Source organism: Podarcis cretensis (genome assembly GCF_951804945.1).
Source record: "Podarcis cretensis genome assembly, chromosome: 3".
NCBI classification, from domain to species: Eukaryota; Metazoa; Chordata; class Lepidosauria; order Squamata; family Lacertidae; genus Podarcis; species Podarcis cretensis.
The window spans coordinates 28,747,465-28,774,923 of NC_137172.1; the positions used below are offsets into that span (position 1 = coordinate 28,747,465).

Sequence of the window (27,459 nt, forward strand, 5' to 3'; positions counted from 1 at the left end):
TTTTTCGAACACCCTCCCTTGTGGAGTATTCCCTCAGCCTCCCCTCCTCTACCCTCGCCTTGGGAGTCCTCTGGGTAGCTGCTGCTGCTGCCCCTGGTCTCTGAGCTGCCCCTACCTGCCCCAAAGAGAGGTGCCTCCTCACAGTGCCCCACAGGAGCCTGGGAAGACCCCCCCCCAAACCGCCAGCCACAGTGGCACCATTCTGCTGGGGAGCTTGTAGCCAGGGCTGCCGCAACAAACAGCTGTGCTAAGCCTTTGGGAAGCAGAGGTGCAAGAGGGCATCAGAGGAGGGAGGGAAGGAAAGAGGGATAGAGGACAGTGTTGCCAGCTGCGCCCATTACCATCATTCAAGGCACCCCAGGGTGCCATGGCACACTGGTTGAAAACCGCTGCTTTAAACAAGCTTTGGCTACAAGCCACAGTGTTACAGCTTCCACATTATAAATAACAGTGTTGAAGTAACAACAATTAGGCTACAATCCTAACCATGTCTCCTCAGAAGCATGAATTCAGTGGCGCCCACTCCTAAATGGGTAGGGTTATTATTGCAGCTATAATTGGTGTTCTTCTGGCACTATGTGTTTACATTGCATTTGTGCATTCTGTTGGAACTCAATCCAGTCCACCTCAGGAGCACTGCTAGAAAACAAAGGAATTCCCAATTGAGAAAAATAGAGACCCTTTGTCACATCCCCATGATTCACACGCCGGTACTATAGCAGGTCTTTATGCAGGATGGAAGGCTAGCTCTCTTTGAAAAAAGTTTGGACACCACTGGGAGGGTGATGGAGGCTCATGCCCACAGTGCTAAGCTATTGAGTTTTTCTTGCCCAAGTAGAAAGGAGATACTAATTATGGTTATGATAGGCAAGGACAGGTTCCACATTCCTGGTAGCAGCCTGGTGTGGTGTCTGTGTGTGTTACTGCCAAAGGGAATCATGGTTTTGATATGCCTTACAGCCTAGGGAGATCTCTCTGTGAGTGGATGTTGTGCCAAAAGTGAGCTGGATCAAACCTTTGATCTTTCAGCATAAATTCCTACGATTTTATCAGCCTGCACTCATGCAGTTAATTAAAAACCCTGTTGGAATCCATGTACATGCAGTTATAGTTCCAAATCTCATCTAGCCATTATATAAAGAAATATCCAAAAAGACTGGTTAAACTTCGAAGCAAACTTATCGTAGCTATGAACCTTTCTCTCCTTTGATCATTTCACATTTGGGTTTTATAAAATGAAAATTTCCCCACCTGTTTGTAAGCGCCACTTGGTAAAATCTAAAATCTTGCATCCTCCCAACAAATTGCTCTGAACCTGCGAAAATACATTATAAATAAATAATCCAGTCCCATCAACCAGAAAACAGCTCTGTGCTGCATGAGGGGATCTTAAATTCAGCACACAGAGATCTCTCTTGCACAATTACCTCTTCTGAATGAAACCATCTTGGTTCCGGACAAAACTATGGAGGGCAGTGACTTAATTTTTTTGATTAAAATGATTTATAATAACTTTATAGGAACATTTTGTACCTATCTCTTATCTGATTACAGAGGTGGCACACAGGCTGGCTCATTAGACAGAAGTAATGAGGCAGCCCATGTGCCACCTCTAATTAGAGAAGAGATACAGTAGGGACAACTGTAGCTGTCACTTTATGCAATAAAGGTGAAAGGTATGTTTTTAAAGATTTCTTTTTCTTCCACACAATTATTGTGTGTCTGGTATTCAAAAGTGACAGTGTCAACAAGAAGCACTTCGAAATGAGAATTTTCAACTCTTGATATATAGGAGCTGGATGGTTCTATTGGAATGAATCAAACATTTCTCCAAGCCAGATGCAGATATATTTAGGACTTAGCTGCAAATTGCAGTATGTTCTGGATCAGTGATACTCAGCCTTAATAAATCTGCAGGACCAATTCATCACCAAACAGAATTTAAGGGAGCTGCAAAACCACTGGCACCTTATATTGATGGCAATGTTCAGAACATGGTGAGAAATTATTTTATCTCCGCTTCACCAAATATTCAGCCAGGACAATTACAAAACATTTGGTATTTCTGTGATAATAACTCAGTCTTCATTTCCATTTCTTTTCCAAAGTTGCTTTTGTATTAATTGTTTTCAGTTGTCAAAGGAACTTGTAGATCACATTGCAAGGAACTCAAAACATTTACATTTCTAAGTCACCTTGTGGGGGAATGAATGCTGAGTTCAACAACCTATAGCAGGGGTCAGACCGTGTGGTGGGCTGGACTATTTTTTTTTTTTTTTGGAGGGGATCAATTCCTATGCCCCTCAAATAACCCAGATATGCATTTTAAATAAAAACACACATTCTACTCATGTAAAAACACCAGACAGGCCCCACAAATAACCCGGAGATGCATTTTAAATAAAAGCACACATTCTACTCATATAAAAGCATGCTGATTCCCGGACCATCCGCGGGCTGGATTGAGAAGGCGATTGGGCCACATCTGGCCCCCAGGCCTTAGGCTGCCTACCCCTGACCTACAGGCACCACCACACTTCTGACAGGATTCTGTTAGTCCTTTGCAAAACTGGAGCTCAGCCAGTTTTGGAACACACACTCTGAACAGTTTTGGACCAGTTTATTTAAAGGATCACCTATGCCCAGTCTGAGGAACTGCCATAAAATAATCGTTCCACATTTGTGAGGTATAGATCTTTTAGCATGGCAACACAATGGTACTCCTTTGCCTACTGACATCAGGCAGGATCTTCACTGTACTCTTTTCACTGCCTGCTAAAAACAGGTTTCTTTAGGCAAGCCTACCCAGACATGTAAAAACTGACATGTATTTGAATATGTAATTCTGGTTTCACTGATGACTTTAATTATATTTTGATTTTTTTAAAAAAATTGATTTTATTGATAACTTTAATGTAATTTTTGGTAAACTGCTTAGAGGTTTTATTTACAGGAAAGTGGTATACAAATTTATTTTAAGTTATAAAGAATGTGTAAGAATGTCTTTAAAAAGAAAGGGAAAATAGAAGACATAACAGGTTGGAAGATATAATATTGATTAAGATTTGAAACAGGGTAAGGAGCTGCTGAATTTGACTGAGTAAAGGGGAATGCAGGAAAGGGAGATGTGAGGAAGTCAGGAAAGAGGGGTATAAAGATAAGAATCAAAAAACTAATTTTTCTTTAATCGTTCTTTGTTCTTTTTTATTTTATTTTTTTGCTATGTTTTTGTACTGTGTTTTTTATGCTTTTTTATTGTTTTTTGTTGTTGTTGTGTTCGATTGTAATATCTGTTTTATTATATAAAACCAAAATAAATATTCCAAAAAAAAAGAAAGTGGTATACAAATTTAGATAAATGAATAATAAACTTAGTGACATTAGCGTTGAAGAATCCTGACATTTTCCTCTTCCAACGAGCTTCAGAGAAGATAAAAATGCAAAGTTTTACAGACACAGTTTGCCATGATCATCAACAAAGAAGTGGAATGGAATATTAAGAAACTGAGACAAAGAAACTTTGAATTTGCAAATAAACCTGGAAAATGGCTTGCATGGCAAATTAAGAAAAGAAAAGAGCAAAGTTCAATTAATAAAATTATTGTGGATGGAGAAGAGATAGAAAATCCAAAAGGTATCAGAAAAGGATTCTTGGACTTCTATAAACATTTGTATACAAAACGAGAAAAAAATAATATGAAGAAAATAGAGAAATTTTTAAAAGAAAAAAAGGTGCAAAAGATCCTGACAGAAAAAAGAGACAGACTGAATGCCCCAGTTGAAAACGAAGAGATAATTGAAATCATAAAAGAGATGAAAAAAGGAAAGGCACCAGGACCAGATGGCTTTACGGCGACTTACTATAAAGAAATGAGGGACTCCTTGACGGTACCACTTAAAGAAGTTATGAATAACATTATGAAACAACAGGAAATACCAGAAACGTGGAAAGATGCCTTTATTGCACTCATACTGAAACAAGATTGTGATCCCACACAAGTAAAGAACTATAGACCGATATCTTTGTTGAACACAGACTATAAGATCTTTACAGGTATTTTAGCAAAAAGATTAAAAAAGGTACTGCAGGAATTTATTCATGAGGATCAGGCAGGTTTCCTTCCGGGCAGACAAATGAAAGACAATGTAAGGAACATAATAAATATTTTGGAATATTTGACTGCCAGGAATGAGAAGCAAGCCATTTTAATGTTTGTAGATGCAGAGAAAGCGTTTGATAATATATCATGGGAATTTATGTTGAAAAATTTGGAAATGATGGAAGTGGGAAAGGACTTTTACAACGGTATAAAGGCAATCTATTCAGAACAAAGAGCTAAACTGATTATAAACAGTGTAATTACAGAAGAAATGAATATAAAGAAAGGTACAAGACAGGGATGCCCTCTTTCACCATTATTATTTATCACGGTCCTGGAGGTCCTGCTTAGTTCAATTAGACGAAATGAACTAATAAAAGGGGTCACAGTAGGTCGAAATGAATACAAAGTAAAAGCCTTTGCCGATGATCTGGTAATTACGGTAGAAGATACAGAAATCAGTTTAAATGAGGTCATAAAGGAAATCGACCAATTTGGAAAGGTGGCCGGGTTTATACTAAATAAAAGAAAAACCAAATTAATGGTGAAGAATATGGACCAAAGTATAATAGAAGAAGTGCAAAAAGAAACAGAAATGGAAGTGGCTAAGAAGGTAAAATATTTAGGAATATGGTTAACCCCAAAAAACATTGATTTATATCAAAATAACTTGGAATGGTATAAAGAGAGACCTTGAAGTGTGGGGCAGGATGAAACTATCCTTTTGGGGCAGAATTTCAACAATCAAGATGAGCGTGCTCCCAAAGATGTTATTCTTATTTCAAATGATTCCAATAATCAAGGGGACAAAGATCTTCAGAGAGTGGCAAAGAATGATATCAAAATATATCTGGCAGGGCAAAAAGCCAAGAATACAATATAAGTTGTTGACTGATGCGAAGGAAAGAGGTGGCTTCGCCCTTCCAGATCTGAAATTATATTATGAAGCATCTTGTCTCTGTTGGTTAAAGGATTGGATAACATTAAAAAATAATAAGCTGTTGGATCTTGAAGGTTTTGACAATAGATTTGGTTGGCACACTTATTTATGGTTGGGGAAGAAGAAAATCCATAAAGGTTTTGAGAACCATATTTTCAGGGGTTCTCTAATAGAAATATGGGATAGGTACCAAAATATTTTGGAACCTAAAGTACCACATTGGCTGTCCCCACTGGAGGTCATGAATGTGAAAAAGATAAATATGAGAGAACATTGGATGACTTATGGAGATATAGTTATTAAAGAAGGGGGTAAATGGAAAATGAAGCCATACGAACAAGTTAAAAAACATGTATATGACTGGTTGCACTATCTACAAACAAACGAAATGTTTACAAAGGATTTTAAGGAGAGGGGATATATTGAAGAAGAGTCTAGATTTCAAAAAGAGATTATAAACAACGATTGTAAAATATTGTCAAAAATGTATAAAATGTTGTTGGAGTGGCAAACAAAGGACGAAGAAGTTAAATCGGTTATGATACATTGGGCCAGGGATTTTGGTTATAATATACAATTAGCAGATTGGGAAAAAGTATGGAATGAAAATATGAAATTCACTGCATGTATGACGATAAAGGAAAACATTATGAAAATGGTATACAGATGGTACATTACCCCAGTTAAACTTGCAAAAATGTATAAAACATGTAATAAGTGTTGGAAATGTAAAGAGAAGGAAGGGTCGTTTTACCATATGTGGTGGGAATGTAAGAAAGTGAAGGGCTTCTGGGAAATGATATATAATGAGTTGAAAAAGATGTTTAAATATACATTTGTGAAGAAACCAGAAGCTTTTCTGTTAGGCATTACAGGAAGAGAAATTAACAAAAGTGACTATAAACTTTTTCAATATGCAGTGACTGTGGCTAGAATCCTAATGGCTCAAAAATGGAAACAAGAAGAATTACTGACACTTGAAGAGTGGAGGCTGAAACTTATGGACTTTGTGGAATTAGATAAAATGACTGGAAAAGTTAGATACCAGAAAGATCACAAGTTCACTCAGGACTGGAGAAAGTTTACGATATATCTGGAAAATATTTGTGATGAACAGACAACGCTAGTTGGATTTAAAGAGGCTTTGTGATGAGAAAGGGTATTGTAAAGAGAAAAAGAGATGTAAAGATATTATAAATTGGCAATATAATATAAAGGAAATGCGGAATAAATATTAAAATATGAGGATTGTGGGGGGAGCTGGTGGAAGTCAAAAAAATTGTAAATTGGAAAATATGGTTGTAGTCGAACAAATTTGTAAAAGAAAATTTCTGAATAAAAAATTATATTAAAAAAAAAGAGAAGATAAAAATGCCTCAGCTTTTCCTTCTTCCCCCACATTATCTTATGGTCGGCCACAGTAGCAATTCTGTGCAGTTCGGAGAAGAATAGAGGACAAGTCTATGCTTGCTGAAACTGGGATAGAAGAGGAATGAAAGGCACTAGTGCCTCCCTATCTCCAAACCTGGCAATGGTGTGACATTTCAAGATGAAAACATATGATAAAAGTAGATATTGAAGCAGGTGGAGTAGCATTTTGTTGTCTAATTAAATATCTCTTGCGAAAGATAGTAGAATAACAGGTCATCAAGTCCAACCTCCAGCCAATACAGGAAGGCCATACCACAGAATATGATCTTCCCTTAATACTCAGACTTACCATTTAAATTTTGCCCAATTCGCCATTCGCCATCAGCAGAGGGATCTGCAATTAACCCAGCAAGAATTCTGGAGTCAAAAGCTGTGTTGTCATCTTCCAAACCATTTATAAAGAAATTGATTCTTCTGTGGTGAACCTATAAAATTACATTTGGAAGGAAAAGCCCTTTTTATTATTTTTTAAAAATGAAACAAAATACTCAGTCTAATCTCATCTGTTATTTACCGCCTTGTGTGGAATGCAGTGTACCATTGTTTCAGTTAAATCACCAGAAAACCACCTTATACATTTTCTAACCAATTCCTGTTAGAGAAGATACAACTACTGAAAAAGAAAAGTCCTTCAATGGGTAAATTAAACATGAACCAGGGTAACATTTATCCTATAACAAGATAACATTTAGTATCTTCTTTGTCCCATGTGCATCACCAAATAACACTGATATAATTGAACACCAACGTTATATAGCCATGTGTAGATACTAATCTGAATTATTACTGTCAGTATTCTGATGATAACAAATAAATTGTAGGCAAGCATAGTTAATTATACTGGTATGTCATTGATTGATAACTTCTCTTTCATCATGCATCTGCGTGCTAACCAGATGCAGAGATGGAAACTCCCTGCTTCCTAGATTCCAAGATGGCAATAAGTAATGCAGGATAATTCTTCTTCCTTTTTTTGTTTTTCCAGGGGGTATTTGAGTAGATTGGAAGTCATTGCTCTTAAAGAATCCATATCTGTTCAATCTTCTTGCTTTAAGAAGGGTGTTCATGGATCAACTCTTCAGATTTTCTTAAAGGTCTACCATCATGGAAGACAGTAAAAGACACCTAATGGTGTCAAAGGACTGCTCACCACCAAAAGCCCCTCCTAAGACCAGGAGAAAAACATTTGGAGGTATTTACTCATAGAATGATAGAGTTGGAAGGGACCCCAAGGGTCATCTAGTCCAACCCCCTTCAATGTAGGAATCTCAGCTAAAGCATCCATGACAGATGGCCACCCAGCCTCTGCTTAAAAACCTCCAAGGAAGCACAGTCCACAACCTCCATCTACAGCTGTTCTTCTTTTCCACCATGTGTCAAGACTGTGCACGCAATGTAGTGATGATAATCAAAGTATTCACAAACATTTCGTAACATTATCAAATGTTTAAAATGCTTCTCAAACATTTATATTGCTGCAATGCTTACCGGGGTCCTATAAGAGTAAATGAATATGTAATCATTCCCTACATTTGTTGCATCTGATACCTTAGGGAAAAAAAACACACCTTCAATTTCACTTTTTTTTTTTTAGCAGATGGTGACAATTTAAATTTATTGCCGAAGGTCCCAGGATGGGTTACAACATTACAAACAGGTTAAAAAACTTAGTTACAAAAAAAAAAATGCAATCATAAGATGTTACAAACAGGTTAAAAAACTTAGTTACAAAAAAAAAATGCAATTCCAAAACATGAGGTGGGGGCTGAAGATATTCATCTCAGGTGTCAAAGGACCGGGTAGGGGGGTACATCTTCAGCATTCACCAAAAGCTATATAATGAAATTGTCAGACACACTTCTGGGGAAAGGGAGTTTCATAACTTAGGGGCTGCCACAGAGAATGCAGTATTCTGGGCCGCTACCACCCTGAGTTTCTGTGGGCAGTGGAACTATCAAAAGGACCCACTCTCCTTGGTCTTAACAATCCAAAGGGTGTGTGTGAAACTTCTCTCCCTCCCTCCCTTAACCTAAGGCCATATGCCAATGATGGGTAGAGTGTGGCCATCCCACACAAAGTAAGTGTGGCCATCCCACACAGACACATGCACAGGATGCACAGAGGCATACACACAACCTTTGTCAGCTGATCCGTGCAGATCAGCTGAGGGGAGTATTTATTGTTTCCTCCTCACCCATCAGACTGATCATCTAATGAGCAAGGAGAGGGTGATTTTCAATCCTACCATGCTGCAGGAAGGAGGAAGCAGCTGCAGCAGTAATAGGATGTGGTTTGTCTATTTTCTTTTATCTCCTTTATTGCCACCATAGAAATCGGTGGGGTTTGCGGGGGTCATAGAAAATTGCTTGAGGTGGGCAGATCAGACTTGCAGACAAGCAAGTGGTGTAGGCATGAAGTTGACCTGCAACTGAGACACAGAACATAAACAAGAACAAAAAGAAAACACTTATTATACGGCATAAAGTCCAAGAGATATTGTACCAAAAGCTTACCGCCCATTACACCCTCATTTGTACTTATTTCTTCATAGGGGGACCAAGGCTTGGCAAGAGTAGCTTGGCAAAGGGTACCTAGTCATTTAATGGCATTGGTCAGATTTGAATCAGTGACACAATCCTGATTCATAGTTCAGTTCCTTAAATACTTTGCTGTACTAGCTTTCTGAGTGGAATAGGATTGATAAGATCAGCAACACCATTCCAATAACCACTGTTTTATCAGGCTTCTTTGTACATACACACAATCATGAATATGTGGTGTTTGTGAGCTGCTTCAGATTATTGGTTGCGCCTGTCTGGAAGTTCTGGGATGCATATTGTTCCCTCACATGGGACACACCAGTCATGATGATGCATGTAATGAGGAACCCAGCCAAATGGGTGGGGTATAAATTACATCATCATCATTATTATTATTATTATTATTATTATTATTATTATTATTATTATTATTATTTCCTACCCATTCTGTCTTTTCTGATTAAAATACTTTCTGCTTTTATGAGTACATATTGGCATGGATTGCGTTTATAGCTCACAGTTCTCTCTGCATCACACTAAGAGCATTGCAACTAACATGTCTAGTTCTTAGTCAAGAATCTGAAAAGCCTGCCAATCTATAACCGGGGCGTGGTGAATTGAAATGAGTTGCCAACAATCCCTCAATGGTGCATTCAGATGAAACATTTAAGTTGACGTAATTGGCTTTTAGCCATGTTTTACCCAAGAGGGCACATATGATGCTGTAATACTACTGGGAGGAAGTCATGGGGTAAAAGCCGTATTAGCCCTGAATAGCTGCTTAATCCAGCATAGCGTGTCAATCTCCTCTAACGGTAGCTATGAGTTTTGAAACAGGGTGAAATTTTATAACCAAAGTTTTGGTTGGATGTTGGAATTTAATATTTCTTTAAAAGCAGGAGAAGATGGGGGAAAGAAACTGCAGTAATGTTTATTACCTTGTGGCCAGTTCTTTCCATTTTTATTAAGTACATTAGGTACTCTCAAAAATCATTCTGGTAATTCAATGACTCACTCATGAACTATGAACAAATGTATCCCAATGAAGAGAGGGCCTCTTTTTTAAGATACAAAAAATCAGTTACTACTATGTTTAAAGGTAAAGGGACCCCTGACCATTAGGTGCAGTCGTGACCAACTCGGGGGTTGCGGCGCTCATCTTGCTTTATTGGCCGAGGGAGCCGGTGTACAGCTTCCAGGTCATGTGCCCAGCATGACTAAACCGCTTCTGGCAAACCAGAGCAGCGCCCGGAAACGCCGTTTATCTTCCCACCAGAGCGGTACCTATTTATCTACTTGCACTTTGATGTGCTTTCGAAGTGTTAGGTTGGCAGGGGCAGGGACCGAGCAACGGGAGCTCACCCTGTCGCGGAGATTTGAACCACCAACCTTCTGACAGGCAAGTCCTAGGCTCTATGGTTTAACCCACAGCATCACCCGCGTCCCTACTACTATGTTTAGTCCAGAGCTAAACAATATAATAATTGCTGTTAGAAAGTGTAGATGATTCAAGGGACATCACCACTCTTCAAAATCAACAGACATGCAACTGAAACAACTGCCTACTGCTTCTCTGTTTACCAACCCTCTTGTACTCTGGAAAACCCCATGCACACTGGTGGCGATACACACACTCACACATCACAAGGGTTACTCATATGCAGAGCAGCTTGCTGCACTCATAGCCAATGCACATCTGAACATACATCCCCATAAACATTATGAAGCTCACCCAGATCCCTCTGAACTACTAACTGGACGTATCTTTTGATGTGTATGAAGAACCCCTTCCCCATCCAGGTGCCAACAACTGCCAAGCATAACTTCAACTTTGATGAATTACTTGTTCATGTTTTAATAAACCTTGAAAAATATTTCTGTATGAAAGTTGTTAGCTTTTACCAGTGAACAGCTTGTTTCAAAGAAGAGGTTGGAGAGCCTGGGGTTTTAAAGCTCTTGTTGTTGTTCTTGCTGCTGCTACTGTTCTTGCTGCCAGTTTGTGAAAACCTATTTCCATTTTGCATAAACAGGTACTCATGAGTTTAAAGGGATGACTGCTGAATCGTCTCTCCAAATAGATGCTGAGAGAAGCTAGAGTGCTTTAGTCTGCCTTGATATCCACTCTAATCAAATCAAATGGGACTGGAATAATTGCATCCTAGAAACAATGAGTGTATAAGGACAAACAAAAGGCTTATGAAAAGCCAGAATAATTTGGTGCAGAAGCTAGGCCCTGAAAAATTCATTTGGAAAATCAGAACATGAGCATTCAAAATCCCATTCCACTGTCAATAAAGCTACATACATTTCTGACCAATATAAACAGCCACAGTTATCTAGAAATCTAAGCCTGAATGGTTATCATTAGTGCTTCAGGCACCCTTGGCTGCATTACTATTTTAACTAAGAAAATGTGAAATGAATAGAAAATTGATTTTTATGGAGACAAATTCTCCTTCCTTAAATAAAAATAAATAAAAACAGATGCTGGGGTTTATTATTTTTATTTCCAAAAGCAGTCAATATTGTCCAAATTTGAGATATATGGAATCATTGCCCTTCCGCTGAAGAAAAATCTGAAGGGTATTATCATAATGGCTAGGCAGTGCGATTTGGTTCAAGAAAGTTCTCACATATGGGAATTTTCCTACTCACAGAACATCACTCTCATTTGGTGTTAGCTTTTATTTATTGACACAACAATGCACAATGAACATGTGAATATTTTTTTATTTCATTTTAATACAAAGTCTATATATGGGAGGGGAGAATATGGGGGGATATGAGAGTGTGTGGCTTGCAATGATTTTCTTTTTTCCATCACACATTTTTTTACAGCCTGTTACTGTCCTTTTGGTGTTTGACTGTTATCATTATAAAAGATACAGCCTTTTCTGCTTTGTTATTTGTAGCATTATCTCATGTTTTACAACATCTTTGCACACACAGGCAACATGAAATATAACTAGTGAAAAGTTCTTAGCGGTATTAATGCATAAAAAAGAATGTGGTTCCATCTCTACTGTCTTTACCCAGCCAAAAGCTGATGAACAGCCAATTTTCCTTTATCACATTAGCACAGCCATGAGGGAAACGCATTTGTTCTAGTCAGCTACACTAAAGATACTATTACCAATCTAACATATACATGTTTTATATCAGCAGTATTCTCAGAGTATGAGAGAGCCAACAATATATTAACACTAGCATGACAGTTTATTTAAGAAAAGAAAATTGTCTCTGTAGAGGGACAGAAGTTAGAAATGTATGGCTAAAGCTCAGTGTCACTGGCCTAATAAAGGTAATAATTCTTCTGCTTGCTTTATAGCAGGTAACAGTCCAGTGACAGTTCTGTCATATCATTCAAATAAAAATGTTGTCTTTTACAAGTTTAAGTGCACCTTTATTTTTAAGTCAGAAATGAAATGCATCTTATACCTTCTTTTTGTGGTAGGAACATTTGTTCTTCTGGCTGAGGATTAGCTTGCTTGCCTCTATTAAAAATGTGCTTATTACAATAATTCAGGATAATATTCTGCTATAGCTCCTATATTTATCATTTGGTTCTTAGTACATGACCGGGAGGCACCCTTCTCTCCATCGTGGTCTAAGTTAAACATATGAAAATATTTATGGCGTTAAAGGAGAAGGAGAAGTGTCAGAATTGGCCCAAAACATCAGACAACTGTGTATTTCAAAATTTGTGATTATTAATAGTGGCTTTTCTTTCCTCACCTTTTGCTGTTAGATCAGTCAATTTACCCTTTCTATGTCAAAGTAACTAACAATTTAGAAATTAAGCCATGCCACATTACATACAAATACATCTCTCCACCAGTAATACTGGGGAACCATTCTCAAGCCTTCCTTCCCAGAATCATTGACCTGGAGGAGCTAACTATGGCTGGTGAGAGTTCAGCAACAGCTGGAGTTCCACCGATTTCCTTCCCTGATCTAAGAGGATAGAAGTGATCAGCTAATATTATGGGAGAACCAAGAGGAATGCCTTTTGTGAACATTATCCCTGAAGGATCTAGACTCCTTCAGCAATTTTATAATGGTATTTGAAAGTATACACATTCAGGAAGCTTTCATTTCATTCCAAATTGGCTTTGTCTGTCCTCAATGACACCAGAACATAACTAATTCTTATTGGCTATGTAACATTGTGAATTTATTGCACTCACTATGGTTGCATTCAGACAGCATTTCATTCTGTTTTCCTGGCATTTCCTTACCTGATAGTTTTCATATTTTATGTTACCTTTGATGCCATGTGAAAGCCACTTTTGGAAATCTTGCGGAAGTTTAGCACTAATTCCTGTGTCAATCACTTCCAGATTAATATCTTTATGCAGCCCCATTAAACCCCCCCCCCCAAAAAAAAATCATGGGAGTTTTGCACTGTGATTTTCCTGCCATTTCTGTGGGTTACACAACATGACAATTATCTCCTGTAGAGCCACAACACAGCCACTGGTATGAATGACATTTAGTAAGATGTGGTGGTATATTGATCAACAAGCCAAAATTCCATGACACAACATTTATGCGGTTTGAAATGAATGTTAGAAACTGGAACAGAAGCACTAGCCTTATAACCAGGAAAATGAATGCCATAATTCCCATGTCTGAATGCACCCTTTTGAGATTCCAAATATAGGTACAATTGATTCAGAAATCATTGCCTTTCCTCTCCTTTGGCTTCCTTTTCTAGCACTGACATTACATAGCCAACACTGATTAGCACAACGCTTAGCATAATCCTGCTTCACTACATGTAGGCATTAATTGGCTGGCATTGCCCATGTGACTAATCATAGAAGAAGAAGATGCAATAACAGGAAGGGGTGAATGCCCCCAAAACAGCAGCAGCAGATACTCCAAACAATGGCAGCAAACAGGATATTGAATAGTTGGATATTTTCACAATTCAAGTGTGTTGAGAATTATTTCTCCCCCCTCCCATCTGAAAGCACTACTTTTGACCCAGCTGAAATAGGAGAACATTTCCTGAAACCAAGATTAATACCTCCTTGTTCTAATATCCACTAAGGGATACTTATCATAGTACAGCTTCCACAAAGAGGCCCCTTCAAGTCATTCTACGTGGTAGATGATATCATGTGATGTATGTGTGCATATCTCACAGAATATGGAAGAATTTTCTTCATACTTGCACAAACACGCACAAGGGAAAGATTTGTGTGGGTGTGTAGATATGTCTCCATCTACACAATGAGCATCTCTACACAAAGGAGTTGGCCATTTAGATTGTTCTTTTGTGGTATCTTGAAGCAATCCAGCTTCACTTTGTGTCACCAGCAAGTTAATAGACAGAAAGGCTGAATTTTTTTTACTGCAGTTATTGTACTTGTTAGGGGACCAAATTAAAGCTGGACTCTTACATAATATCCAGTTTAAATTGGTTAGTTATATAGCAGTGGCAGCGCAGACATGGAGGCTGACCTTCAATTCACCAACCTTAGATTGTGGAGCACTGGGCTATTTTTTTCTTACAATCAAGTAAACTGAAGTTCTATCAACTCCATTCATTGAGTTATCATAACAGGTACTCTCTACATATGAGCTGTTATGCAACTTAACTTAGACTGTTATTAGGTAAATATATGCATATATCTTCTTCCATCCTCTTCACTACCCCACATTTCCTCAATCCCAATACTGGTGCATATCAAGTTCCTTCTGAATAAACTCACTCTACAGGAATAGACACTACATTAATTCCAAGGTGAGAAAACAGATTAAGGTTATGACCAAAATGACAGGTCTATAGCTTCCTTGAATGGCTTAATAGAGACAACAAATCAACAGTAGTTACCGATGACAACAGATACAAGAAAATACAACAGATAGTAGAGGTGATAAAAGAAGAAATTAGTGATACCTTTCTATTAAGAAATCAAGAAACTCAAGGATAAAATGAATTATTCCTTCGGGTTCTCTAAATATTCTTGTTTTGACTGCACATTTATTAGTTAAAACCAATTCTGTGCTTAAGAGTCAACACTTTAAAAAACTCAGTTCATATAAAAATATATATTATCCTGTTGATGCCAAGCTACTAGGTTACACATGAAAATCAAAGCTAATTTAAAAACATAAGAAGAGCACTGCTAGATTGGACCAAAGGCCTATCTAATCTAGAATCCTGTTCACACAGTGGTCAACCAAATGGTTATGGGAAACCCGGAAGTAGGACCTAAATCATTTCAGAAAGCATACAAGTCAAGACTTTGTACATCTATCAAGAGATCAGGAGTTCTATAACTGGGCCAGCATATTCCTTTCCCAATATGTTTTCTTTGATGTCTGGAGGCACCATCAAAAGGGTGACCACTGCAGTTGTGGTGCAGGACAAGGTGGGAGATTTTAGAAATGAGGACCAAGCCATTTGTAGTGAAGGAAGAGAAGGTGGAATAAGTTTATCTGTCTTTCTGTACCTGTCCACAAGATACCACCCAATATGCTGCCAGAAACTCTCCACAAATATAGCAATCAGTTGGACTTCCACCATCACTCTAACTTGAAAACAAAATCATGGTGGTAGAATTTTACTTGTCACTGCATGCTCCTCTCCAGTTATGCCCCTATCCAAAATAACCATGGCACAAGTAACTTCGGCAGCTTCTGTTCTATGAATGATGGACCCCATCTTTAATCTAAAAACAATGGATAGCCTCTCTTCTAGAGTTATTTAAGGGTAAATACTATGGGTGCAACCCTGCCATCAGTTACACAGGAATAGTTCTATCTGATGCCCAAGGGACTTATGCATGAATAATTTCTTCTAACTATTGTACAACTGCAACCCAAATGCACATTAGTTATTTTTTGAATGTGTGTGATGTGTATGGCTGTGAAAGCTGCTGAATCATGAATAAAGTCATGGAGAAAGCAAAGTGAGGGGCATATTAGCTACCTTGAGAACAGGAGGCTTACCAAAAGGAAAGGGGTCAAAGTGTGGTGCATACGCTACCCTATGATCTGTGCTTCCTGGACATCTTGCTTTAGAAGTGCATTAAATGGTTAATTATATGGAACGATAGGAACTCAATGGTTATGGGTCAGTGGACTGTGTAGGGGTTAATAAGGCACTGGTCACAGGTAAAAATGAGTTTGCTGTTCTCGTAATCTCTCATTCCAGTATCATAAATAGTAATGGTTTTCTCCTGGTGAGAGTAGCAGCATGTTTTGTTGTTGTTATTTCATAACAGGACTCATGTGAGCGCTTATAGAGGGGAATCTACCATATACTTTCTTGCTTGCTTTTGAAGAGGATTCTTTATTCTGCTTTCTACTATAATGCAATTTATTAAAGTGGAGTTCTTCCTGGTCTTTATCTAGAATAGCTGTTTAATGCCTTTTAATACTGGCTGTTAGATGTTTTAAAAAACAAATTGGTCAATATAAACAAACTGGGCTCCATGATGGACTGGATAAGGGCGAATGGCTGAAGCGCAATGCATGAAAGGAGTTGATTATAGGGCTGATCCTGCAGTTGGTGAGCTTCATGGCTGAGTGGGGATTACGAACTCTGGTCTCCCAGGTCCTAGTTCAACACTCTAACTACTACACCACACTAGACTTAGCATAGATATGTGGGACTTGTGGCACCCCAATGGTGCTAAAGTATAACTCGCATCATTCCTTCCATTGGCCATGCTGGCTGGGGGAGATGGGAGATGGAGTCCAACAACAACAGGAGGGCTACAGGTTCCCCACCCCAGATTTAGTATAGGCATGCTCAGCATTTCCCATATTTCTAGTTTCAGCAACTCTCTCCCTATGCCTTTTTTTAAAAAAGCTTTTAAAATGTGGGAGGAGGTAAAGATTAGAGTTCATTAATCTAGTGCCTGACAAGCCTTTTAGAAGTCAAATGAGTCTGATACACACATCTTGCTCCTATTGCATTCCCTCTACCCCCCAATTTGGTGTTGCCTTTGAACGCCATGGCAGTGATTGCTAGAATGGCAGCTTCTACCCTGGTACCATGCCTGGCCTCTTATAGTCTGTGTGGCACACCCGTCTGTATTAAGCTTTGTACAGTATTTGTGCAATCTACTGTATATCATTATCCTCTTGTGAGGCACACCGTGAGGGTGGGGTGGAGAGAATATTTTTAATCATTTGCTGTTTGCATTTTAATATTTGATTTGGAATGAAAATTGAGAGAACACAGAGGGTTCTTGGCAGATCTAAAGATTGGCAAGAGATAATGAATTTATATAGCAAACACATGAGAACAAGAAACACGTCACTTTAACATGAAAGGGCTTCTCTGCATATGTCACGAGGAATTTGTCTGGGGCCTCGTTCTTGAGAAGACCAAAAAAAAATGCAAATGCCATGTTAACACAGCAGAAATCAAAGGATGACGTCCTGGAGGACAAGCCAGCTCAGATAATTTATCTGCATAATGTCTGACAGACCAATGGTAACATCTAAGCTGGGTAGCAAAACTTCCTGATGATGCTGCCAACAGTGGTGCTGTTTCAGCTGAAAAACTGTCTTCTGTAAACCCTGATCTTTATGCATCCACAAAGGAACTAAATATGGAATCAATAAAATTACTATAGGTGGTATTGAACTAAGTTTTACTCAGTGTAAACCTACTAACATCTCTTCTAGGGGGCATGTGTGTGTTCTCTGCACATCTTGGCAACAGAGCAGAAGGCTGGGCTTGGTGGAGGAAGTCTTCAGCTGTACCTGAGCGAGAGGGCAGGCGCTGACTGAGAGGGGGGTTGTGCTGCCGGCCGGGGTGCTGTCATTTGTGTGATGACCATGTCTGCACCCTATTGTGTGGGTCAAGATAGCTGAAAATTCTCCTCTAATCTGAGCAAGATCAAAAATATGTTTCCCTGCCATTTCAGATAAACTGAATCCACTGCTCTGCTGTTCTGTTACTCTTTCCCATTGTTAAACATGGAGTCACTCTGAAACTACTCTTAACATTTATGGATGTATAGTTCTTATTTTTCTGAACTGATACATATAGTCTTCTCCACTCTACGTATATATGGACTGACCTGGACCCTGCTATAATCATCTGAGGCTCTTCTTTGTGTACCTCCTATGAGAGACATCCAGAAGGTAGCAAAATGAGAATGGGCATTTTCTGCAGTTGCTTCCCACTTGTGGTAAGTTCTCCCCAGGGAGGCATACCTGCCATTTTCCTTACATATCTTTAAGCACCAGGCAAAAAACATCTCTCTTCTCCCAGCCCTTTGGCTAATTAAACGATCTATGACCCTCTAGACTACGTGTGAGTGGGTATTGTTTTTGTTTGTTACAATGGTACGCATTTTTGTGTTTTTACTTAGTAAACTGCCCTATGATCCTTGGATGATTTGCGGTATAGAGATTAAATAAATTGAGGCAATAAGTGGTTAATTGCTGCTATCTGTGAATATTCTCTAAGTGTCAAAAAAAGTATGAAATGAGATTCCATCCTAGAGATCTCATCCTGTGTGGTTTGGATAATTCTATGATTGTTTACATGTTCTGAGAATTGGATTGTAGTTTATACCATGGTCCTTGTTTGTCTGTCATGACTTAGTGGCTCTGGCTTGTATTTTCTCTATCTGTTTAAATTAATACTATTTTTAACTGGCTTCCTGTGACTTGGTCTCTTTGTTATCTGTTACAGGGGACCCTCTCCTCTGTGGTTCCCCCCTCCCCAATATGCATTCTGACCAGACGTCCAAAATCTTCCCAACCAGCCTGCTTCCGACTACATTTTCACCTAGGAATTCCCTGGGGTTGGATGGTGATCTTCTGCAATGAATGAATGTGCTCTATTTCTGAACAGTAACCTCTCCCACAACCTTTCCTAACTTTTGTTCCTTTAATACACTTTTGTGTTTGTGGTTCCAATTTTATTACTTTGTATTGGGGGTTGAGGTGGGAAGGTTCCTTTTTTCCCCACTGTCAGATTACCTTCTTGAATTTAAACTGCCTAATTGGAAAACCAAGCTTATTTTTAATATTGAAATTGGATCGGGATGGCACCATACTTACAGATAACTGCTGGACTGACTATAACTTCCTTTCTGAATATATTAAAACGTGGGCATTCCCGTGCAGTATTAGGTAGGTAAAAATAAGGCATGAAATAAACATTAGGCATCAACTCTTAAGCTCTCTGTCAAGAGTACACCAAGGCTTCTAACCACAGAGTTCAACTGAAGGTAACTATCTGTCAAATGTAATCTGTGAAAGTGAATATGCTTAAGCTGGTGCTATGAATCAACCAAAATTGCTTTGGTCTTATTGACATTCAATTGCAAGAAGTTGCAGCTCATCCAGCCCAACAGACAGCCTGACAACACCAAGAGTGCTTCGGTGACAGAAAGCTTTAAATATAGATGCAACTATCATCACAATGCACATGGAACTAAACTTTATGATCCTTCATAGCATCGTCGGAAATTGGTCGGTCAGTCATCAAGTGGGCAAAGAGGCCATAAGACCTTGCCGTCATGCTCGGCCTTCTGCAAATTCCTTCAGTTAACAAATCATCACAACTCGTTATGAAGGAATACAAATATGATTGACAGCTAAAGGCCACTTGAAGTTGCCACACTCTCACCTGATTTTTTTTATTTTTATTTTTTGGCCTTACTATAGACCAGGGACTGCACGATTTGTTACCCACCAAGATGAAGGCTCACTGGTCATGCATTACAATCTGCTGGGTTCTTAACAACCTTGCTGTTTTTGCAGTCCTGCAAAAAGTAGGGTGCAAAAGCAGATTTATTGAGTTTCTAGTGGACATTTGGCTTTGGAGAGGGTCATAGGTTATACAAATCAGGCTTGTGCTATCTGGGATCCAACTCACTTCGTCTTGCTCTGCCAAGTGTCAAAATCTGCCATAACACAACTCCAAGGCTCACCACCCATACCATCTTTTGCCCACCTAACCAGAAATATGTTTAAGGAAGTTGCCAGCAGAGAAGTACAGAGGCTAAAGAGTTAGCCTGTTTTAGTCATTACTACACTTTCCCTTTCAGTGCTCAAGGTATTTACAAAAAGGGCCACTTCCACCTGCATGAACCTGTCTGTATTCTGTAATCATTATGAGAGTCCCTTTTCCATGGCCGCTTGCTGTCAGAGGTGATGCAAATAGCAACCAAGGACAGAGCAGCCTTCTCAGTTACGGCCCCAAACTATTTCCAAGGATAAGGTTAGGTTTAGAGATATTAAGCAGAAAAGTAGTTCTGAGTGCTGTACTGATGTCCCAGTTCCCCAAACCTCCTGATGACTGTTCTCCATAGTTTCATATAGCTGTTAAATAGCATTGGGGACAGAACCGTGCCTTGCTTCACCCCACAGCTAAGCTGCCAAGATGGAGACAAGCTACTCTTTGGTACTGGTATTGCAGATAGGAATGGAACACTGTAAACTGTGGCTTCAATTCACAATCTATGGAGACATTCCAGGAGGATACCATAGTCAATGGTATCAATAACTGCTGAGAGAGCCTACAGCAGCAGTAGCATTGTACTCCTCGTCTCTCCCTTGAACAGGGTCATCTCTTGGGGTGACTATGGCCGATAGTATGACAAACTCAGGCCTGAAGCCAAGCTGGAATAGATATTGATTCAATTGTTTCCTCCAATAGTGCCTGCAGCTGAGCCGCCCCCTTCCTCTCAAGCACCTTACTCAAAAAGGGGGTGTTGGAGACTGGGCAGTAGTTGCCAAAACTTCAGGGTCCAGGGAGGGCTTTTACAATAGCAGATGTACTGTCATCTCCTTCATGACATTTGGAACAACTGCCTCATGTGGAGGTGGATAAGCCAACCCCATGATCCATCCAGGCAGCCACCTACTGGAATTGCACTGTCATTCTGAGCTTTAGCTCTCCTAGTATTCTCCCTATAAGCTTTAGCTAAGGGTGGAAATAATTTTTCAACCCAAAGGTTACATTTTTTTCATGAGCAACTGCCAGTGTTAGGCAGGGCCAGCAAAAGTACTTGACACAGACTGCAAAGAGTTCTGGGGGCTAGACAGAGGGGCCCCAAGGACCACATGCACACCCTGGGTTTGAGGTTCTCCTGCCTTGCTTTAGCTACTACTCATTTGTACATATGCCACTTTTAATTCCAAAATCCCTTATGCAGCCCCTCCAGTTTCTTTAGACACTTCCCGTTTTTCTTACACAATACTGCAACTGTGCCTTCAATATCCCACCTTTTCAAAACAAAACATCCACCCATCTTAAACTCCTTCTTCCTTGAGTATTTCTACCCATGGGATTGCACCTACTATTCCTGCTGAATTCCCCTTGGGTTGCATGCTTGTGAGGGTATCTGGAAACTTGTAAGTGTAGCGGGAGTTGTGACAATGAAGCAACAGTTTGTGGGAGTGTTAAGAATTCTCTCCTTCCACTATTTCTCTTCTCCAAAACAAGTTTTCCAAAAAAAAGGACTCAGTGGGTTTTATTGTAGAAATGTGCATGTAATAGCATGTAACATGTTGTTGTATACATGTGGCCATTTGCCATATTCAAAGGGTTTGATTCAGCACTTTGCTTTCTGAACAAAAATACACATTGGGCAGGAAGAGTTCAGTTCTCCCTACAGACTCCTTCAGCAAGAACTACTTGGCAATTAGAGAAGTCTGACAATTTAAGAAGCATATTATCATCTGCTTTGCATGTGTAAAAAGGTCTGGATTCAATCCCTGGCAAACATTCTCTGCTTGCAGCCCTGGAGAGTCACTGCCAGCCAGTGTGGCAATACTAAACAGCTAAACAGACCAATGATTTGACTCAAAGTAATGCAGCTTATCTAAAGAGATATCAATTCACATCTCAGTCTAATTAGTGGAGAGAATGTTAAAACAGAAAATGGTTTGCATGTGAAATCCCATTTAGGGACTCTTAACTCTTAACATGGGTGGCGCTGTGGTCTAAACCACAGATCCTAGGGCTTGCCGATCAGAAGGTTGGCAGTTCGAATCCCCGCAACGGGGTGAGCTCCCGTTATTTGGTCCCAGCTCCTTCCCACCTAGCAGTTCGAAAGCATGTCAAGTGCAAGTAGATAAATAGGTGGGAAGGTAAACGGCGTTTCTGTGTGCTGCTCTGGTTTGTCAGAAGCGGCTTAGTCATGCTGGCCACATGACCCAGAAACTGTCTGCGGACAAATGCCATCTCCCTTGGCCAGTAAAGTGAGATGAGTGCCGCAACCCCAGAGTCGTCTGCGACTAGACCTACTCTACCAACTCTAAACCAAAATATCCCTTTTCTTTCCTTTTACTACACAAAACAAAGACATGCTGGGGCCAGCTTCCATTTTTCACATGCTCTGTAGTGAAACAAATGCTGTTTCAACAGTGCTAGCTGATCCACATTCATCCCATTTAAAACACCCTCAGAGTATCTAACGGAGCCCAGCCATTTTATCAGACTATCCACCTCATCTTTTTTGCATCTTCCTTTATCACCTTAGCATGCAAAGATTTCAATGACATCTGTAAGGCCGAGGCACAGCCACTAGGTTATCTGGGAATACCTGAGTCCTGAAGCTATTCTGAGGGGCAAAAAAAGACCTGGGGAAAAAAGGTAGGGAGAGAAAGGGGAAAATAGAGACATGTCTCCTAACCCTTCCCTCTAAGGATTTGCCCACTCCTCTGCAAAGCAATGGCAGAGACAGAAGACAGAAAAAGAAACCTCATCAGGGGATCAGAGTGACAGAACTGTCATAAAACAGAGGATCCAGGGAGGATAAAGGAGGATTGGTAAAGAAGAGTGAGGGGGAAAGGGAAGAGAATAGGGTCGGGAAGAGCAAGTTATCTCTTTGCCTTTCTTTCTTTTGCCTCAGGCCCATATCGGCTTTTCCTTTTTTTGACTTAACTGGGATGAATTTTAATTGCAGTTTCTCGATGCATTTCATAGGCTGTATATTTTCCACTTGTGTGGAGTGGATTTCCCATTCATCACAGGAATGCAAGCAAAAATCCCCAGAGCATTTTAGCTTTTCCTTTCAAAGTTAGCTCTGCTTTTTTTAAAAAATAAAAATCAATAACTTTGGGACCATTTTGGCTGTCTATTACATACTTGCACATGTATTTCAAATTTAATGCTGACATGATTGCTTGATCCTACCTGTTCACCATATCCATACACAGATTCAGGTTGATATATACATTTCGCACAACAATATTCAGATCACACTTTCACACAGAGCTTGGCATTTTGTTTCAGAAACTGTAGGAAGGGTTACGATCACATGCTAGCTTTTGGAAATTTGCACTGTTTTTTAAAAAAGAAAATTCTCAATATGTCAACTATTCACTAGCAAATCCCTTCCCTCTTCAAATCCTCTCTTTATCCCGCCAGTGATCAAAGTCCTCAACTCCCCCCCCCCTTTACTTTACTTTCCTTTTTTGGCTAAATAGCAACATTCAAAATATCGCAGCTACTTTGTATTGCCCTCAACATCCACAGAAACTCTCTCTGTTGAATCCGTCAAAATGTTTATAGGAGTGTTTCAGCGTGTGGTGCATGTGTGTTTTTTAACTTCTGCTGCAAATTCAGTATCATCCTTCACCAATATTACTACCTTTCTTCCAGCTTTATATTAGTTCTTTCCCCTCACTAAAACTCTTTCTCTATCTTGGCATTTTAAATCCCCTTTCATTTTCTTGGTTGTCTCTCTTATTCCAATAATATCTTTCTTATCCTTGAAAACATGTCACTCCAATTCAGCAGTCTTATTACATATGCTCCTAGCATTTGTCTAAAAGATATTTTAGCTTTTCTCTTTGCCCTCCTTTACTTTTCTTTCTCACTATCTCCTACAATGTTAATCCCTTCTCAACGGGAAATGGTTTTCCTGCAATCCAAGACTTTCCTTTTGTGCGCAGTGACACTAGTTCAACCTGAATCCCTCAAAGAACCATGTAAATTAAAAGAAAGGAAGGAACCAATGATGGGACTCTGGTGAGCACCTGAAGCAATTAACTTGATGTTGAAGAACTAGCTTTGTATTAATACAAATTTAACCTCACACAGTGTGATCAGAAAGAAACCAGAATGTGGTCTGCCTCTGAAGGTGCCTCAGCTACTCCAGATAATCTAAGAGGTTCCTTCTGATCACCTTGCAAAAGCCTTTAATGTCCACCTGTACCATGCAGGAGGATATTTCAAATGCAACAAATCAAGCACACCATTAATTGCCTGGGCAAGAACAAACTTAGGATTCCAAAACTCCAGTCCAAAGGTTTCACTGCTGCTGATGCCTACTAAGGGATGCAGTTTAACATTTAGCTCCAACCATAAGCTAGCTGCTGTACAAACATATGAAAGGCAGTTGCTGCCTTACGCAGGTGCCTGACAAAATAAAGATAAAAAGAGGGGAAGCCAGGCTTTATATAACATTATTACAGGTCTGATGTATTTTGGAGGAAATTATTGGGGAGGGGAGGCATATTTTAGCAGCAATTTTAATCAAATACATAGGGCACTATAGTCACTCCTGTTGCACAGCCATGCCCCACGTATTCACTATGAAAGCATGTCCCTGAGGAATGATTTGTTCCAAAACACATTGGGTCTGGAATAAACCTTAATTCAAGTGCCTGGAGTTGTGTTTTTCTTCTTTTGCTGGCTAGTAGCACTTCCCTGGTTTTGTGGTGGGTTTTCTTCCCAGTGACAGTGTGTACAAGCCAACTAGAGTAATTTAGTAAAAACCCATGCAGAGAGGAACAAAGACACCAGAACTCAAGCATCTAATGAAACTGAATGTTGGAAGATTCAGGAGAGACAAAAAGAAAATACTTCTTCACACAGCACATAGTTAAGCTATGGAATTTGCTCCAGCAAGTGTTAGTAATAGCCACCAACCTGGATGACTTCAAAAGAGGATTTGACAAATTTGTGGAGGGTGCCTATGTTCTACCTCCACTACCCTGATGGCTATGTTCTACCTCCACTGTCAGAGACAGCATACTTCTGATTCCCAGTTGCTGGAAACCACAGGATAGGACAGTGTTCTTGTGCTCAGGTCCTGCTTGCATACTTCCCATAGGCATCTGGTTGGCCAGTGTGAGAAGAGGATACTGGACTAAATGGACACTTTCCTGATCCATCAAGAATGTTGTGGTGTTCTTAAGAGATAGATCAAACCAACCCAACAACCTAAATTAATATTAAAGGATCTGCAATACTTAGACTTAACTTAGGACTCAGCTACATGGGCAAATGAAAAGTGCTTTATGCATGGTTTATGCATTCTAAGACCAGATGGCGCTGTAGAGTTCCATGTTTGCTAACCCGATTTCTCATACAAAGTTTAACTGAAACACTTCTTTGATGTGTCTAGATCCAGCCTAGGACTCCAAGTTCCACTGGATGACACAGCAAAGCACCTCTCTCTCTGATTCTGATTTCCATATTTGTCCCAGAGCCCAAAACCTGACAAAGTTTCAGGTTAAGAACGGACCTACAGAATGAATTAAGCTCTTAACCCAAAGTACCACTATATTAGTAGAGTTTTTTCCACAGATTGAGGGCTACTTTGGAAAAAGCCCTCCTGCAACTTGCCATGAAATGAACGTCTGTGGGCCATGGCATAATATGGTCTTAAATTGCTTAAGGCTTTGATAAGTTAACAGTTCATACGGGAGCTTTTAGATGTGCATGGTAAAGTGGTTCGCTTGGCAACTCAGCAACTTCATTTTGCACCAGCTGCAGCTTCCGAAACAGCTTTAAAGACAGGCTCCCATGAACACATCGCAAATGTCCACACTTGAGGTTGCTATTACATCAACCACTCTGACTAGGCTATCCTGGTCCAAGAACAGTGATAGCTGACACTGAGATCATTTGGGCCTCCACCTAATACCATGCTGCAACAGACTTTCATAGTTAGTCATAAGGCGAGCCTGTTGGGTCAGGCCAGTGGCCCATCTAGTCCAGCATCCTGTTCTCACAGCAGCCAACCAGATGCCTGTGGAAAGCCTGCAACCAGGACATGGGCACAACTGCACTCTGTCCTCCTGTGATTCCCAGCAACTGGTATTCAGAGACATGCTACCTCTGATAGTGGAGGTAGAAAATACCCACCCTCCCCTTGGCTGGCCTGCATAGAATCATAGAATTGTACAGTTGGAAGGGACCCCAAGGGCCATCTAATCGAACCCCCTGAAATGCAGGAATCTCTGCTAAAGGATCAGTGACAGATGGCCACCCAACCTCTGCTTAAAAACCTCCACTGAAGGAGAATCCACTGTCAAACAGCTCTTACTGTCAGAAAGTTCTTCCTGAAGTTTAGTCAGAATCTCCCTTCTTGTAACTTCAAGTTTTTGGTACTCTCCAGAGCAGGAGAAAACAAGCTTGCTCCATGTGACAGTCCTTAACATGAAGCAAGGGGTGTGGCAAAGTCATTATCTTTCTCCTCATCTGCAACAAGCTTCCCTCCATCCACTCACAATGCAGAGAGGGGAAAGGAGCAGAACTTTAAATGAGCAAGAGAAAATTTATGTTCAGCAACACAAATATAAAAGCAAATTCAAAACCAACAATGTAATTTTTGGTAGTCTCAAGCACCATAAAGACTACTTCTAAAATATTAAGCAGCAGAGAGACCTGATGCAATGGCAAATATGGCACACCTGTACAATTTATAGTTATGCTGAATCTTGGGCAGGTGCAGCTCTTGTTATTCCTGTGAGAGAATCAGCACCTGCTGAAATTCCCCTTGTTAAACAAGTATTAACAGGACCAGAGCCTTAGGAATAAGCCGTAACAATCAAGGGCGCCTCATCATCATGTGTAAAAACCAATCACGAACAATTGCTTCCTTGCCACATCATTACTGTGTTTTTCCCCTAATTACAAACGAAACAGGATCCCAAATCCAAAGATCTTGATTATAACATCAAAAGAGACAAGTTAAAGGATTTATCAAGCTGTCTTTTAACACCAAAACAGCTACATCAAAAAGGTTTACCAAAATTAATTTAAACAAAAGCTACTGGAGTTCATTTGATGCAATCTTATAATAATGCAGGCATTCTCCCGACCTCCTCCGCCTCTTTAAAATTACAGTTCTACCACTGATTTAGGGTTCTCCCCCACACTCTGAACTGTATATAATCATGTAAATTAACAGTAAGATATAGATGTCAAATGAGGTATTGTTCTTGAAGAAAATCTTTGTTCTTTTATCACCCAAAGAATAAGAAAGTACTTGCAGAGATAAGAGAGATTAGTAATAAGAAGTACACATTGATTAATCCATAGGGCACGTTGGAATAGAACTACTTCCAGGCAGATGCTTAAGGGCATCCACATTATGATTCCACCCCCTCCCAACAAGGTTTCAGATGTACGGAATCAGTGAACCCAATCCATACAGACCACAAAGCACCCGTGCTGGCTTCATATCAGTCCATTGGTAGTGCGTGCATGACAGTCCAGGAC

At 39.7% G+C, this 27,459-nt stretch overlaps 1 protein-coding gene across 1 annotated transcript in view; it reads right to left on the reverse strand.

Moving 5' to 3' along the window:
* Nucleotides 1–27,459, reverse strand: part of USH2A (usherin) — a 446,098-nt gene that overhangs the window by 404,501 nt on the left and 14,138 nt on the right. The window contains exons 4-5 of the mRNA XM_079968364.1: nt 6,761–6,896; nt 1,252–1,315 (exon numbers count right to left, since the gene is read on the reverse strand). Coding sequence (XP_079824490.1) covers nt 1,252–1,315; nt 6,761–6,896 — 200 coding nt within the window. The remainder of the gene's footprint in view (nt 1–1,251; nt 1,316–6,760; nt 6,897–27,459) is intronic.